General features: G+C 48.0%; 1 protein-coding gene across 1 annotated transcript in view; it reads left to right on the plus strand.

Moving 5' to 3' along the window:
• Positions 1–1,397: 1,397 nt before the first annotated feature.
• LOC142467840 (uncharacterized) overlaps positions 1,398–18,240 on the plus strand; it is a 49,377-nt gene continuing 32,534 nt past the window's right edge. The window contains exon 1 of the mRNA XM_075573782.1: positions 1,398–1,472. Within this exon, the coding sequence (XP_075429897.1) occupies positions 1,429–1,472 (44 nt within the window). The 5' untranslated portion in view covers positions 1,398–1,428. The remainder of the gene's footprint in view (positions 1,473–18,240) is intronic.

Consider the following 18,240-nt stretch of genomic DNA (forward strand, 5'->3'; position numbering starts at 1 on the left):
GAAGAAAAGGCGGACTTGAGTTTCTCGAAAGCTAAAAGAGACTCTGCGAGCCATATCTTAGGACTCGCCCCTTTCTTAGTGAGAACCGTAATGGGTGCAATCACCTTAGAAAAATTCCTGATGAATCGTCGGTAGCACAGATGCAGCGGCCGTTATTCGAACAAATCTCGAAATGAATTCCCGAGATATGCCGGTGATCCTCACTAGTTTTGCCGCAGCAGACTATAATGGCCCATCGGATTAACACAGCGGGAGTCCCTGCGGTGTGTGTCCTACCGGGTCTGCTTTTCTGTAAGAGACGCGCAGTAAGAGGCTGAATCCGTCACTCTAACTGCGCGCCTCTCACAGGCGATCGCAGGGGTTTTATATACTTTTAAACATTACAGTAATGTAGCAGGGGGTCTCCGGAGCTGAACCGCATTGATTTCAGGTCCGGGGACCCCTTACTTCCCGAGATACAGGCCCTGTTATGGGGTGCCGGTATCTCCTATGCATGGAAATGTCCTGATCACGTGACGTGAGATCACGTTACTGCTCTGTTACTGCCCCAGCTGTGCTATAACTGCCCCAACCATGCCTGCTACTGCCCCAGCTGTGCCTGGTACTGCCCGAGCTGTGCCTGCTACAGCCCCAGCCCTGCTCTGTTACTGCCCCTGCCCTGCCCTGTTACTACCCCTGCTCTGTCTGTGACTGCCTCAGACCTGCCTGTTACTGCCCCAGCCCTGCTCTGTAACTGCCTTGCCCGGTTACTGCCCCAGCCCTGCCCTGCTACTACCCCAGCCCTGCCCTGTTACTGTTCCTGTCCTTTTACTACCCCAGCTCTGTGTTACTGCCCCAGACCTGCCTGTTACTGCAACAGCCCTGCTCTGTTACTGCCCCAGTCCTGTCTGTCACTGCCCCAGCCTTGACTGTTACTGTCCCTGCCGTTTCTGCCCCAGTCCTGCCTGTTACTGTCCCAGCCCTGCCCTGTTACTGCTCCAGCCTTGTCTTGTTACTGCCCCTGCCCTGTTACTGTCCCAGCCCTGCCCTGTTACTGCCCCAGCCTTGTCTTGTTACTGCCCTGTTACTGCCCCAGCCCCCTGTGAGAGAGAAAGGGGAGACAGAGGGAACATTATGGATATAAGTTTAGTCCTTTAGCTTTATTACAACCTCGGGGGTTATGTTATCCCCAGGTTACCTCCTTCATATCATTGGCCAAAAGGGAGCAGTGAGGGAGCAGTGAGGGAGCAGGCGGTGTATACACCGCTACATGCAGAAGTAACTCTCTCTCCCTAGCACAGTGTCTGGGAAATGTTACTGTGCTGCTTCTATGTGTCACTGGTACTGAAGGCTAGAAAACTACAACTCCCATGATGCCCTGAGTGTGAGCATGCGCAGTAGGACATAGTGCTGTGACCCGGATGTAGCAGGCAGTGATACAGGGAGGCTATGAGAGCTGCACATTGCCCTCACCCGGTAGGAGGAGATTACTGGTAATACAGATACTTCCATGTCTCAGTGCGCTTAGCATAGTGTGGGGACCAGTCCCAATTAGGGGCCCCTATAAATTACAGTCACTTATCTGTGTGAGTTAAGCCTCTCTGCCCTATCCAGTAGGAGGTTACAGCTCAGCAAGCATCTGATCATCTCCCCAGCACCCACCCTGCACCCACAGAGGGGAACCACAGGTCCTGCACCCACCCTGCACCCACAGAGGGGATCCACAGGTCCAGCACCCATCCTGCACCCACAGAGGGGAGCCACAGGTCCAGCACCCACAGAGGGGAACCACAGGTCCTGCACCCATCCTGCACCCACAGAGGGGAACCACAGGTCCTGCACCCATCCTGCACCCACAGAGGGGAACCACAGGGCCAGCACCCAGCCCTGCACCCACAGGGGAACCACAGGTCCAGCACCCATCCTGCACCCACAGAGGGGAACCACAAGTCCAGCACCCACCCTGCACCCACAGAGGGGAACCACAGGTCCAGCACCCACCCTGCACCCACAGAGGGGAACCACAGGTCCTGCACCCACAGAGGGGAAACACAGGTCCAGCTCCCATCCTGCACCCACAGAGGGAAACCACAGGTCCAGCACCCATCCTGCACCCACAGAGGGGAACCACAGGTCCAGCACCCATCCTGCACCCACAGAGGGGAACCACAGGTCCAGTTACTGCCCATCCTGCACCCACAGAGGAGAGCTGCAGGTACCAGAGGGTCCATGAGCTGTGAGTCACAGGGATCTCTCCCACATTGTAATATTTAGATAGAGATGTTGGTGGATTAACCCCTGAAGACTGTAATATACAGTAATGGGAACCCCAGCGTGTTGTGTATTACACATATATCCTCTGGGTTAGAGAGAGGCCAGCAGGACTGCACCTTGGTTATCTTGGGGAAGATACAAGACTGATTCACCTTTATATATTCTGCCCCAAAGTGGGGTAATCATTATCTGTGGCCACCAGGCTGTGACTTGCAGAATATGTTCCCCGTCACTCTGAGCTCGGTTATTATTCTCTTTTGCAATCACCGGTGACGTGTGCCCCTTACATATTGTATATTAACAAGTGTTCCTGTGCCATATTATTGCCATATTATTTTACCATCTGATCATGAATAACACAACTGTTATATTTAATGGTGTTGGCTACTGTTAAGGTGCCTGTATCTGTGCTATATTACAGTACCGGGCAAACAAGGTACCGACAGTGGGGATAAGAGCAGTAAGGAAATGCCAGTGTAAGGGAGGCCCTTTCCTGAAGACCTTACACTGTAACTGGTAATTGGGAGACCTACAGACACCCGAGTAAAAGAGCATTATTATTATTATTATTATTACAAGTGCATCTTCAGTCATGGACTATAGATAATTGCATGAGATGCTTTAATTAGTTGCATTGTCAGCGAAGGTTTGAATACAGGAAGTGAGGGGGTTTGGTGGCTATTGAGTGAAAGAGAGTTCCGTAGGGAGTGAGGGATTATGGGAAAGGCTGTAACATGGGAGAGGGCTGTATAGGTAAATGGTGCAGAGATGAGGCGTCCTGGTGTTGAGTTTAGGAGGCGAGTACGGGTGTAACAAGAGATCTGAGGTGAGATATATGGAGGTGCAGAGGAGTTTAGAGCAGTGGTTTTCAACCTTTTTGTTGTGAAATTCTGGGGATCCCCCATCTTTCGCCGCCCTGTCACCCCCCCGTCATCTGCCTCTCCCCCGTCATCTGCCTCTCCCCCTTATGCTCCCCTCTTCCCTATATTTTCTCCCTTACACTCACTCTCTCCCTCTATCTCCCCCCTCTCTTCTATATATACACACGCACGCACACTCTTCCCCCCTCTCTCTCACTCAAACACACTCACTCTCTCCCTCTATCTCCCCCCTCTCTTCTATATATATACACACGCGCGCACACTTCCCCCCTCTCTCTCACTCAAACACACTCACTCTCTCCCTCTAACTCCCCCCCTCTCTTCTATATATACACACGCACGCACACTCTCCCCCCCCTCTCTTACTTAAACACACTCCATCTATCTCCCCCCCTCTCTTCTATATATACACACGCGCGCACACTCTCCCCCCTCTCTCACTCAAACACACTCACACACTCCCTCTATCTCCCCCTTCTCTTCTATATATACACACGCGCGCACACTCTTCCCCCCTCTCTCTCACTCAAACACACTCACTATCTCCCTCTATCTCCCCCCCTCTCTTCTATATATACACACGCGCGCACACTCTCCCCCCCTCTTACTTAAACACACTCCATCTATCTCCCCCAACTCTTCTATATATACACACGCGCGCACACTCTCCCCCCTCTCTTACTTAAACACACTCCATCTATCTCCCCCCCTCTCTTCTATATATATACACACGCGCCCACACTCTCCCCCCCCTCTCACTCAAACACACTCACTCTCTCCCTCTATCTCCCCCCTTCTCTTCTATATATACACACGCGAGCACACTCTCCCCCCCCCCTCTTACTTAAACACACTCCATCTATCTCCCACCCTCTCTTCTATATATACACACGCACGCACACTCTTCCCCCTGCCCCCTCTCTTCTATATATATATAAGCTGGCGATAAGAGCAACAATCGTCATTTTTTTTTTTTTGCCGAGGGGAGAAAGAAACTGTTAACGGCGCGGCGATAAGCCGCTCATCGCCAGCTTTTCAAATATACAATAATACAGCAAGTAGTAACTTACTCCTTAGAAGTTAAAAGTCCAGTAAGCCTTAAAAACTCTGCTCGCCGAATGGTGTAGCTCCTGGCAGAAATGCCGTGTTGAGACTAGTCGATCCCGCGCGCTGGGGTTGACTGCACGACTTACGGGTTCGGATGCACAGCGTGACCCATACGTCGCAGTCTCATACGTCTCCAGGACTGGTAGCACAAGCGTGTGCGAAATGCGTTGTGGGAGAGTCTACTTTGTTCTGGTTCAGTGCTAAACTGTGACTGTTCCAGTTTAATTCTGCCTTTGCACTTTGTGTGCTTAGTATTTCCCGAGGTGAGAGGTTCCTGCCAGCCCTGGAGACGTATTAGACTCCGACAGGCTTACTGGACTTTTAACTTCTTAAGAGTAAGTTGCTACTTGCTTTATTATTGTATATTTGAATACATATATTGTATTGTATGTCTTTATTTATATAGTGCCATTAATGTACATAGCGCTTCACAGTAGTAATACACGTGGTAATCAAATATATAACAGATAATATAAATAACAGATCATGGGAATAAGTGCTTTAGACATTAAAGTAACATTAAGGAAGAGGAGTCCCTGCCCCGAGGAGCTTACAGTCGAATTGGTAGGTAGGGAGAACGTACAGAGACAGTAGGAGGGAGTTCTGGTAAGTGCGTCTGCAGGGGGCCAAGCTTTATGTATCATGTGTTCAGAATATCCACAGTGCTATTCATATGCTTCTTTAAGCAAGTGTGTCTTAAGTTGGGTCTTAAAGGTGGATAGAGAGGGTGCTAGTCGGATACTGAGGGGAAGGGCATTCCAGAGGTGTGGGGCAGTCAGTGAAAAAGGTTTAAGGCGGGAGAGGGCTTTAGATACAAAGGGGGTAGAAAGAAGACATCCTTGAGCAGAACGCAAGAGTCGGGATGGTGCATAGCGAGAAATTAGGGCTGAGATGTAAGGAGGGGCAGAAGAGTGTAAAGCTTTAAAAGTGAGGAGAAGAATGGAGTGTGAGATGCGGGATTTGATCGGAAGCCAGGAGAGGGATTTCATGAGGGGAGATGCTGAGACAGATCTAGGAAAGAGTAGAGTGATTCTGGCAGCAGCGTTTATGATAGATTGTAGGGGAGACAGGGGAGAGGCAGGAAGGCCGGACAGCAGGAGGTTACAGTAATCAAGACGGGAGAGAATGAGGGCCTGAGTCAGAGTTTTAGCAGTCGAGCAACAGAGGAAAGGGCGTATCTTTGTTATACTGCACCGACACACTTTATTCGAGCAAATACCCAGTATGTACCTGGCAGATACCTGGAATGCGCCGCTCCTCACCTCTGACAAGCCCCGTTGCGTTTGCCTTCCCAGCCTGGGTTCATGCCTGGCTGACGGGCGGCTGATCTGTTAAATGATAATGATTAGGATTTAATAGGCTGCAATGCTTCGCGTGTCTACCAGATGGCATAAATTCATGAATTGTAATGCAGTATATATATATATACTGTGCAGTATTGCAGCCAGCGGGAATAAAATGCTTCAATCCCTGCCTGGAAAATACCTCAATGCACTCGGGCAGAAAACAGTCACAAACCTCAATACACCCGGGTATACCCGAATTCGTGGGACTACTGTAGCCGAGCTCGAATAAAGTGTGTCGCCAGTGTATTGCGGAGGAAAAAGCGACAAGTTTTAGAAATGGGAAATACATCCCCGATAGATGCTACTAATGTCTGGGTGATATTTGCAATATAGCATTAAAGTCCATGAGAGAGTATAACTTCAGGAGAATGCATGTGCAGTAAACAAGCTTGAATGCTCACTTTGTAGCCATAATGTGGGATATCAATGAAATGGTAAAGAAGCCCCACAGTGAGTGTGTGAAATGAGCACTCAATGAAGAGAGCACACCCCACACCCACTAATGGGACAACACACCTCAATCCCTAGGCATGAGCAAGTATATCGCCATACAATATATAAACTGCATAATGTTGAAACACAATCAGTTAACTCACGAATCATCAGGTCCTTCCGGTAAAGGTTAATCCAAGTAGAGAAGAATGGTGGAGCACTGCTAGAAAAAATGAAGGGCTGGAGGCTTGTGGCAAGTTAAAAATGCTTTAATCTATTGCATGAGTAGACCGGGCTACAGAAAGAGAGGTTCTCTAACGCGTTTCGCGCTGTCAAAGCGCTTTGTCAAATAGTAACCATTGTGTGCAGAAATCACTCATTTATAGATGCCGAAATGCGGAAGTATGTTTGCGCCAAAAACCACCCCCCGATCACGTGGTCGGGTGCAACTACGGGTGCCTCAAGGCTCAAGCAACCTCCCCAGTATCGCGCATGCAAAAGGAGACCAACAATATTAAAATCCAACAATATCCACCCACTTTCTGAGTCTCTGCCCTATCAGTCGCCTCCCTGTCATCCTGACCTTCCTTCCGAAAACCAAGATGGCGATCGGAACAATGAACTACGGAAGCCCCAGAAGGACAAAAGAGCCCACTGTACAAAGCAGAGACTTCAAAGCAAGAAAAACTTTATCAATATTAAAAAACAACACAAAAACAATTTTAAAGAGATAAAGAAGAAAAAAAACAAAAAAATATTAATGATATAATAAACCATGAATACTAGAAACTAAATACTATTTAGAAGAAAAAATATAAGAAATATCTATATTAACTATGAATGAACACACTTAAACCCTTAATAGTGAAAATACGTAAAATATGTAGTGATATGAGCATAGTAAGTGCAATTAATTATACTAATAATACTATATGAATCAAGCATATACATTAACTAATTAAATTTTATAAACATCATAATTTATAGATAAAAATATTATATTGAATATAAGTAATAAATCAATACATATATACATGATTATCTGATTGTGTGAACCATATCTCATAAATAAAATATACAATAATACTGAATTCAAAATCCTTATAATGTATAAACACACCCATAAATTAACAATGTAAATTAATCTAAGGCTAAAGTACTTATCAAAAATTGAAACATATTGTTAAATAATCGAAAAACAAAATCTTTAACAGAATAAATACCTATTGAAATTAATAATTTGAAAGAAAATGAATGTGTGAATGTTGATAACCCCTCTCTTTGAATCTGTTGAACAGATCTCTAGACTGGTTTTCAAAAGCTTCCTCTGTTGAGCACAGTCTTTTTAATCGCAAAAACTGGCCTTTCAAAATACCCTTCTTTAATGGCCTAGAATGGTCGCTATTGGCCATAAGGAATGTATTGCAGGAATTGGGCTTCCTGTACATGTCAGTTTGTATTGTCTTGTTGGTGTCGACATACAACATTAAGTCCAAATAACAAATCTGTTGAATTTTAAAATCATAAGTGAAAGTTAAATTATAATCATCATATTTAAAGTGTTGAAGAAAGATTCAAAAGAAAGAAAATCCCCATCCCAAATAAAAAGTAAATCATCTATATATCTCTTATAATATTTAATGTGTTGTCTAAAGTTATTAGAAGCACCATAAATAAAAGTGGGTTCCCAAAGCCCCATAAATAAATTGGCATATGAGGGTGCAAAGGAGGTTCCCATAGCCGTGCCCTTAAGTTATAAATAAAAGTGTGAATCAAAACTAAAATAATTGTGTGTTAACAAAAAAGTGATAGCATCAATCAAAAAAGTGCAAAGTGTAGTAGGTAAATCAGATAAGTGGAGAAAATGTTGTATGGCCGACAATCCTTGTTCATGTACAATATTACTGTACAGGGACATAACGTCCATAGTAGCCCAACAAAAAGTAGTTTCCCACTTAACACGTTGCAGATCTGTTAACAAATGATTAGAATCCTTAAGAAAGGAGGGTAAAGCTTGAACTAAGGGTTGAAGGAACCCATCCACATAACGTGACACACCATCTCCCAAAGATCCAATACTCGCCACTATAGGCCTGCCCGGTGGGCAGGTCAGTGACTTGTGGATCTTTGGGAGATGGTGAAAGATGGGCACAATGGGATATTGACAAGACAGGAAGCCCAACTCTTTGTCATTCAAGACACACAACAATTTGCCTGTGTCTAAGAGTGATTGTAGTTCTTTATTAAATATGACTGTTGGGTCCCCAGTTAATCTTTTGTACGCACTCGAATCTCCTAATTGTCTAAGAGCTTCCTGTCTATAACCAGCAGAGCACTGCACTACAATTGCACCCGCCTTGTCAGCATTTTTGATAACAATTGTATGGTCCTGCTGAAGATTAAATAATTCTATTTTTTCATCTTTTGATAGATTCCCATGGGGTGCCGAATTACGTGCACAGTCCTCTGCTAGTTTTTAAAAGGTCTTCCTCGACCAATCTCTCAAATGTGGCAATGTAAGGCCCTTTAGAGGTATTAGAAATGTTTTGAATGTGAGGGGCGAATGTGAGAGAGGAGTGGAGTGTGACCCCTAGGCAGCGTGCTTGGGCTACTGGGTGAATGATCGTAGTTCCAACAGTAATGTGGAAGGAGGTAGTAGGGCCAGGTTTGGGAGGAAGTATGAGGAGATCTGTTTTAGCCATGTTGAGTTTAAGGCGGCGGAGGGCCATCCAGGATGATATAGCAGAGAGACATTCAGAAACTTTGGTTTGTACAGCAGGTGTAATTTCGGGTGTTGAAAAGTATATTTGTGTGTCGTCAGCATAGAGGTGATATTTAAACCCAAAAGATGTTATTAGGTCACCTAGAGAGAGTGTGTACAAAGAAAAGAGAAGAGGTCCTAGGACAGAGCCCTGGGGTACCCCCACAGAGAGATCAATAGAGGAGGAGGAGGTGTTAGCAGAAGAGACACTGAAAGTACGATGGGAGAGGTAGGATGAGATCCAGGATAGAGCTTTGTTCCGAATACCAAGAGTATGGAGAATATGAAGGAGAAGAGGGTGGTCCACGGTGTCAAATGCTGCAGAGAGATCGAGTAATATGAGCAGAGTGTAATGACCTCTGTCTTTGGCAGTATGGAGGTCGTCAGTTATTTTAGTGAGGTCTTTCCGTGGAGTGAGCAGTGCGGAAGCCAGATTGTAGAGGGTCTAGGAGAGAATAGGTGTTGAGAAAATGGAGCAAGCGAGAGAATACAAGACGTTCAAGGAGTGTAGAGGCAAAAGGCAAGAGGGAGACAGGTCGATAGTTAGAAAGACAGGTAGGGTCAAGATTGCTGTTTTTGAGTAATTATATGACTGTTGCATGTTTGAAGGAGGATGGAAAGGTTCCAGAGCAGAGGGAGGCGTTATAAATGTGTGTGAGCGTAGGAATTATAGTAGGAGCAAGAGGTTTTAGGAGATGGGAGGGAATGGGGGCAAGTGGTAGAGGGAGAAGAGGTGATTGTAGAGGGAGAGGGGGGTTGGCCCGGTACTAAAGGGGTTGCACACCTTATGGCCACCCCCTGACCTCACCAGGGAGGCAAGGGGTTAACTGGACTGCGGTCCAGGAATGTGGCTTACACCTTGTCATGTCATTAAAATGTATGTTCCCCTGTTCCCATGTTTCATTATAATCCTGTTTTTTAATGTTTTAAAGTGCATTTCTGTATCTCCGGTTCAGGAGGTCGCAGAGAGTTGAAATTTGGCCAATATGTAGCGTCACTGTAGGCATTAAAAACTGGCAAATTTCGACCCACTGGGCCCACCAGAACGTAACTTATTAATATGAGCAGATATTAAAGTGTATATGGTATTTTGGATCTGCTCTGAAAATGCAGACTCCATCTGCTATGCTAATACTGTCGCGGCCGAGTTTATTCTTACCTTTGCCCGGTCTCGGCCGCGACAGTAACCGGGCGCGTGCCGAGGTGTCTCGGGCGCGCGCCGGAGCCTCGGAGGATCGATCCTCCGATCAGGGCTTCCCCCTCCCCTCTCCGGGTCCGCCGGGTCCCCCGGAGCCCCCCACCGCAATCCCCCACATCGCGGGACACCATCGATGACGCGCGGTACGCCGAGGGAAATAAACGAGCAAGCCTGGACACCTCCCGGCTTGCGGCTCCAGCCAGCTAAGAATAAAGTGTGCCGCCAGTGTAGGTCAGGAAGGGCAGCCGGATGATTTAGCATAAGCCCTGTGATCAAAAGTTAACTGCCCTGATTGTTTACACTAGGAACCAAGTCCTGATCAACAGACTCTGCCACTTTAATTGTTTACCTGAGGGCGGAGAAACATCAAACTGAAGTGGTTTGTAAGTGTTATATCTACACCTACAAACAATGGAGATCCTGCCAGATACTTCATTTGGTAGACTGGTCGTCGCCCCTGATTTAATTATGGGGCTACAGAAATAAGACCCTCAGAGTCCCAGTACGCATGGGCTAACTAGCTGGGGGGCATGGGTTAAACTGTGTCTCCACGTTAGGGATTGGATACAGATAATTGTTCACCAATAGTCTGTATTCAATGTTAAGAATAGGGTTACAAAGGTATATAAACTGTGTCAACCCTACAGTTTTTAGTTATTCTTCTGATTCCACCTGGAATGTCACCGGATTGCTGGAGAATTGCTAGCTGATACGTCTCCATTCCCCAACCCTAAGTAAGTGTTACCTTCTTGCCTGTTAATTGTACTATATTGCTGTGTTCACCTTTTTAAGGAATAAATATATTTTATTATATCTAAGCCTCGTTCAGTTCAACCCAGATATTTGGTGTTCATTATATCTTGTCATAAGCTACCGTGACAAGCTCTATAATTAACTGGTGGCAGCGGCGGGATTGAACTGAACCTGTATTACAGTGTACTGCGGGACCCTGTAATATAGTGGGAACTCGAAGAGAATTGCGAGTTCCTGGGACTAAAGATATTGAACACACAGTAGTGCAACAGTTAACACAAGTTGTAACACCACCTCACTGCTGCGACCGTGAACCATGAGTGAGGCTGAAGGCTCATCCAACATGAGGACCCGAGCTCAGCTGAAGGACAAGTGCCGTGAATATGGACTGCCCTATGAGAACCAAGAGGTCGCAGGCATGGTTGACTCAATCGGTGACTATGAAGCCCGGCTTGCAGAGCCTCAGGATACGGCTCAGCTTGCCCTTATACAGCCACCCGGAGATCAGGGAAGGAACCCAGTGCCGGGGCGGCTGAATCTCGGGGAGGGAACGAGTGCACCTCCCGGGAGCAGTGCAACAGGAGGGGTACTGGTTGCTGCGGCTACCAGTCCGTTCACCCCTGAAATGTTGGCACTAATTACTGCATGGGGAGACAGAGGGACACCGGAGGAGCGGCTGCAGTTTATCACTATGGCAGTGAACAGACCCGCTTATTGCCCCCCTGTCCAACCCAACACAGATGAACTCAAGCTGGACCAGCACAGTCTCACCAAGTTCGTGGAAGGTACTGATCAGATCGACAGTTTTTTAAAGAACTTCGAAACACAGTGCCGGCGGTACAAAGTGCTTCCCCAGCATATGGTTGCACGTTTATGGACCCCTTACTGTCAGGCTTGGCTAAGCAGACAATGATGGCACTTCCAGATGAGTATGCTGATGACTATGACCACCTGAAAGAACTGTTACTGTTTCAGTACGGTTTTACCCCTGAAGCCTACCGGGGTAAATTCCGGCAGGAAGAGAGGCAGCCCCAGGAGTCCTATGTTACCTACGTGACCCGCATGGCTTTGTACGGGATACGCTGGGTGGAGGGCTATGAGGCACGGATTTACCAACGCCTGCTGGACCTCATCTTTCAGGAGCAGCTCATGGAGCAGTGCCCGCCGGCGGTGAGGGCTTGGGTGTACGACAAGAAGCCCAAGACTTACCAGGAGGCGGCGAGGCTTGCAGATGACTATGTGGCCAGCTGAGCCCTGATGCCTGCCAAAGCAGTAGCCAAGGCGGTGGCGGCGGCACCGGCCAAAAAGTCTGCCAGTATCCCCCAATGGACTCAGAGGCCGCCTGCGGGCAGCAGTCCACCGAAGGCGGGGGAGCTCTGGCACGAGCGCCGGTGCTACAACTGCAACCGCCCTGGTCACATCAGATCAGATTGGCCGGAACCCATGCGTTCTGGCGGACCCCATCAGGGGTAACGCACCCCAGTGCGAAGCCGGTAGCCCGCGTGCGGGTGGCTTCCACCAAAGACTCCGGACCGGTTATGGAACCAACTCCCAGCGAGACGTCCCATGCCACACCTCTCCCGGTTTCATCGGTGCCTACAGCCAGGAGCGGAGGACATCTCAGCACAGACCTGCCGCAGACGGACGGCCGGAGCAGACATCTCACCTCGATCAGTCGGTGACCGGCACGCAGTCGGCTTGATGGATTCAGGAGCTTCATTGACCCTGGTCCGACCTGATATGGTCCGGCCAGAGGAATTACTCCCAGGCCCTGGGATACAGATCTCTGTGGCCGACGGAGAGCCACATTTCCTGCAAGTGGCCAGAATCTTTTTGGATTGGGGGGAGGGCCAGGGTGTGCGGGAGGTGGGGGTTTTACCCGGTTTGGATGCTGAAGTTCTTCTTGGCAACGATCTGGGTCCGATGACCTGCACCTGTGACCGAGTGTCCAAACCCGCTGCAGTGGCGGCGGTTACCCGGAGCCAGACAGCAGCAATGGCGGCGGCGCCAGTCCCCCAGCCTTTGGGACCAAAGTTAGCGGAGGGCGCAGAGGAGCCCGGGGAGGTAAGCCAGGATCCGTTGCAACCACAGACTGACTTACTGTTTCCCCTCACCATTCCCCATTCTCCGGACAATGACATGACTGGGGGGTGGCCAGAATTAGGAGCCCAGTTTAGGGAGGCAGTGAAGACATACCCTACCCTGGCCGGCGTGAGACTTCGGGCGTCCGAATCTCAGGCAGGGGAAGGCACTGAGCGCTGCCTATGGTATAAGGGACTCCTGTATAGAGAAGAAGGGAACCCAGGGATAGAGGAGGGATTGACCGGTAAGCGACAGCTAGTAGTGCCCCAGGGGTACCGACAGCAACTGTTACGGGTAGCGCACTCTATTCCGTTAGCGGGACATCAGGGGGTCAACAGAGCGCGAGCCCGGATATTACAGCGTTGTTACTGGCCGGGGGCATCTCTAGATGTGGGCACTTTCTGCCGCTCTTGTGATGCCTGCCAGCGAGTGGGTAAGGTGGGCGACCGCGTGAAGGCACCCCTGAAACCCCTACCGATAATAGGGGAACCCTTCCAGAAAGTAGCAATGGACCTTGTAGGACCCATTATGATTCCTAGCAGATCAGGGAAGCGCTACATCCTCACGGTGGTGGATTTTGCCACCCGGTACCCTGAGGCGGTAGCGCTTGGCACCATAGATGCCAAGACAGTGGCAGCAGCTTTGCTGAACATTTTTTCTAGGGTAGGTTTCCCTAGTGAGATCCTAACCGATCAGGGGTCGCAGTTCATGAGTGAACTGTTACATTGTCTCTGGGATGCATGCGGTGTACAGCACCGGCGCACTACCCCTTACCATCCCCAGACAAATGGATTATGTGAGAGGTTTAACGGTACCCTGAAGCAGATGCTTCGGACCTTTTATAGAGGCGGAGGGGAAAGACTGGGAGATTCATTTACAATACTTGCTGTTTGCCTACCGAGAGGTACCGCAGGAATCTACAGGCTTCTCCCCCTTCGAGCTACTATATGGCCGCAGGGTACGTGGACCTCTGGACCTATTCCGTGAGGGATGGGAAGGGGAGGCTACTGCTACTGATGCTTCAGTGATCCAGTATGTAGTAGATCTCCAAGACCGGTTAGAGATGCTCATGGGGGTGGCCCAGGACCACCTCAGGGCCGCTCAGACCAAGCAAAAGCAATGGTATGACCGGAATGCCCGTAGCAGGGAATTCATCCCAGGACAGCAGGTGCTTGTTCTCAAACCCACTCGGGAGAACAAGTTGATGGCTGCCTGGTCGGGACCGTACCCGGTTATCCGAAAGGTGAATGAGTGCAACTATGTTGTACAGCTGGAGCCTGAGAGGCACAAGACATATCACATTAACATGTTGAAAGAGTACAGAGCACCGAGTATTGGAGCAGTAATGGCCATTTGTAGCCCACTGCTGGAGGATCCGGGGAGCAATGCTCTGCCTGATCTCCAAGGGGAGGCTAGGCAGGGAAACACTGTGGAGCAGGTAGAGATAGGGGCACAGTTGAGTGCTAGGCAGGAGGTAGAAGCCAGGGACATGCTAGCTAAGTTTAGGGCTCTCTTCACTGACATGCCAGGGACTACACATCTCACAAAACACCCAGTGCACACAGGGGATTTGCAGCCTCTGCATAAGCACGCTTATAGAGTGTCAGCAGAGGTCAAGACCAGTATGGAAAGGGAGATAGAGGAGATGCTGACCCTAGGGGTAATTACTCCGTCCCAGAGTCCTTGGGCAAGCCCGGTAGTTCTAGTCCCTAAGAAGGACAAGACCACCCGGTTTTGTGTGGACTACCGCTTGCTCAACGCTGGGACGGTGTCAGATGCCTACCCCATGCCCCACATGGATGAGTTACTGGATGAACTCGCGGGGGCAAGGTATCTGAAGACTATGGATCTGAGCAAAGGCTATTGGCAAATCCCACTGACCCTGGAGGCTAGGGAGAAGTCAGCATTCATCACTCCAAGTGGCCTCTATGCGTTTTTGGTGATGCCATTTGGGATGAAGAATGCCCCGGCTACCTTCCAACGCCTGGTCAATAGGTTACTGGTAGGGATGCAGAGCTATGCCAGAGCTTACTTAGATGACATTGCTATCTTCAGTAATTCCTGGAACTCCCACTTAGGACATGTAGCCACGGTGCTGGATAGGATCAGGGAGGCTGGGCTTACTTTGAAACCCACTAAGTGTATGGTAGGGATGGCAGAGGTCCTGTACTTAGGGCACAGGGTGGGTGGAGGGCACCTCAAACCAGAGCCAGCCAAGGTAGAAGCCATAGTTCAGTGGCCTGTTCCAAAAACCAAGAAACAGGTCATGGCATTTTTGGGCACCGCAGGGTACTATAGGAAGTTTGCCCCACAGTACAGCGCCGTGGCCAAACCCCTGACTGATTTGACTAAGAAGCAACTGCCTGTGCTTATCACCTGGACTCCTGCCTGTGAAACTGCTTTCCAGGCACTGAAAACTGCGCTTGCTGGGGCCCCCATACTGGCTGCCCTGGACTATACCAAACATTTCCTCATACAGACTGATGCCTCGGACTATGGCATTGGGGCTGTGTTGAGCCAAGTGGGGGACGACGGTAGAGAGCACCCTGTGGTGTACCTCAGCCGAAAACTACTTCCCAGAGAGGTGGCCTATGCCACCATTGAGAAAGAGTGCTGGGCCATTGTGTGGGCACTCAAAAATCTCCAGCCCTATGTATATGGAAGGGCTTTCACGGTCCTCACAGACCACAACCCCCTGAGTTGGCTGCAGAGGGCATCAGGGGAGAATGCCAAGTTGCTAAGGTGGAGCTTGGCCTTGCAAGAGTTTGAGTTTACTATTCAGCACAAGAAGGGTAGTGAAAACAGCAATGCTGATGGACTTTCACGTCAGGACTATCCCTCTGAGACTGAGTTCGTTAAGGGTGCCAGCAGTGCCCCACTGCCCGTTAAGGCCAGTGGGCCACAGGTCACCCATTAAGAAGGGGAGATGTAGAGGGAGAGGGGGGTTGGCCCGGTATTAAAGGGGTTGCACCCCATATGGCCATCCCCTGACCTCACCAGGGAGGCAAGGGGTTAACTGGACTGCGGTCCAGGAATGTGGCTTACACCTTGTCATGTCAGGAAAATGTATGTTCCCCTGTTCCCATGTTTCATTATAATCCTGTATTTTAAAGATGTTCTAAAGTGCATTTCTGTATCTCCGGTTCTGGAGGTTGCAGAAAGTTGAAATTTGGCCAATATGTAGTGTCACTGTAGGCTTAAAAACTGGCAAATTTCGACCCACTGGGCCCACCAGAACGTAACTTATTAATATGAGCAGATATTAAAGTGTATATGGTATTTTGGATCTGCTCTGAAAATGCAGACTCCATCTGCTATGCTAATAGGTCAGGAAGGGCAGCCGGATGATTTAGCATAAGCGCTGTGATCAAAAGTTAACTGCCCTGATTGTTTACACTAGGAACCAAGTCCTGATCAACAGACTCTGCCACTTTAATTGTTTTCCTGAGAGCGGAGAAACATCAAACTGAAGTGGTTTGTAAGTGTTATATCTACACCTACAAACAATGGAGATCCTGCCAGATACTTCATTTGGTAGACTGGTCGTCGCCCCTGATTTAATTATGGGGCTACAGAAATAAGACCCTCAGAGTCCCAGTACGCATGGGCTAACTAGCTGGGGGGCATGGGTTAAACTGTGTCTCCACGTTAGGGATTGGATACAGATAATTGTTCACCAATAGTCTGTATTCAATGTTAAGAATAGGGTTACAAAGGTATATAAACTGTGTCAACCCTACAGTTTTTAGTTATTCTTCTGATTCCACCTTGAATGTCACCGGATTGCTGGAGAATTGCTAGCTGATACGTCTCCATTCCCCAACCCTAAGTAAGTGTTACCTTCTTGCCTGTTAATTGTACTATATTGATGTGTTCACCTTGTTAAGGAATAAATATATTTTATTATATCTAAGCCTCGTTCAGTTCAACCCAGATATTTGGTGTTCATTATATCTTGTCATAAGCTACCGTGACAGTGATCAACAGCGACACATCCTCCTCCGAGATAGCGGAAAAAGAGTCAAGAAAGGCAGGAGGAGAGTTAGGAAGAGGTGTAGGATGGGAGGAAGAAACAGAGTGGATGTTCTGACGTTTGGATTCCACTTTTTCCTTAAAATAGTCAGCAAAGTCCTGAGCAGAGATGGAGGAAGGAGAGGCCGCTGAGGGTGGTTTGAGTAGAGTATCAAAGACAGAGAACAGTCGGCGTGGGTTAGACTTGTGCATGTTGATTAGTGCAGAAATGTAGGCTTGTTTAGCTTGCTAGAGGGCAGAGTTGAAACAGGATAGCATAAATTTGTAGTGAAGGAAGTCTGCGAGAGTGTGAGACTTCCTCCAGAGGCGTTCAGAGGAACGAGTGGAGGAACGCAGCATGCGCGTGTGGGAATTTAACCAGGGTCTAGGGTTAAAAGGGCGAGTGCGGCAGAGAGAAGGCGGGGCATGTAGATCAAGAGAGGAGGACAAGACAGAGATTTAGTTCCTGACCAGGTTGTCAGGGTCTGTAGCAGAGCTTAGAGAGGAGAGGGAGGAGTGTAACGTGGACTCAAAGTAAGGTAAGTGAATAGAGCGCAGGTTTCTGCAGAACCGGGGGGTAGATTGAGGTGGAGAAGGGGAGAAGCGAGATAGAGAGAATGAGATGAGATGATGGTCAGAGAGAGGAAAAGGGGAAATGGAGAAATCGGAGAGAGAGAAGTTCTTAGTGAAAACCAGGTCAGACTGGGATATAGGTTCTCTTCTATTTGATACTTAAACTCTGTTGGCCCCACATTTTGATCCTTTCTTTTAAACTGCAATTGCACAGATTCTTTTAAACAGCAATTGCACAGATTGTTTTGTTGGGTACTAAATCAGTGATCACGTAATTACCAGTAATTTGTAATTTACATTGGTTTCACTAACTTAAGGTTTATACATGTAGTGATTCCATTTATGTGTGTACTTAAATAATTATTCGCTAGGTGATCATGTTTGTGATTTTAAGCTCAGTCTCTATTTCTCATAGGTTTGGAACTTGTTTAGACTATGGTTATATTACGTTACGGTTGCTTATGTATTTCTGTTAACATATTTATATATCAATAATATGAAACAAGTCCCTGATATAAACCTCTACAAATACTATACAATTCACAATGAAGATCTATTGGATATTGTATTTTCCAAGGTTTTCAATCAATTGTTGAATAATTGTTTTTATAATACTTTGTTTTTAATTTTTGTTATTCATTTTTTGTTTTATCCTGTAGTTGTTCATGGAGAGTGCTGTTGTTAAGTCTTAATAAAGTTGTTCTGTATTGATTCATTCTTTCCCCGGGCCAAATGAATCTTGTTGCCAGGCAGCGTGATGCATTGTGACGTTGGTCACAGACCACTCGACGCGTTGACGTCACGCGCAGTGTACGACCCAGGACCCAAGTGGGATAGCATTGG

The sequence above is a fragment of the Ascaphus truei genome, chromosome 1 (genome assembly GCF_040206685.1).
Source record: "Ascaphus truei isolate aAscTru1 chromosome 1, aAscTru1.hap1, whole genome shotgun sequence".
In the NCBI taxonomy this organism is placed as follows: domain Eukaryota; kingdom Metazoa; phylum Chordata; class Amphibia; order Anura; family Ascaphidae; genus Ascaphus; species Ascaphus truei.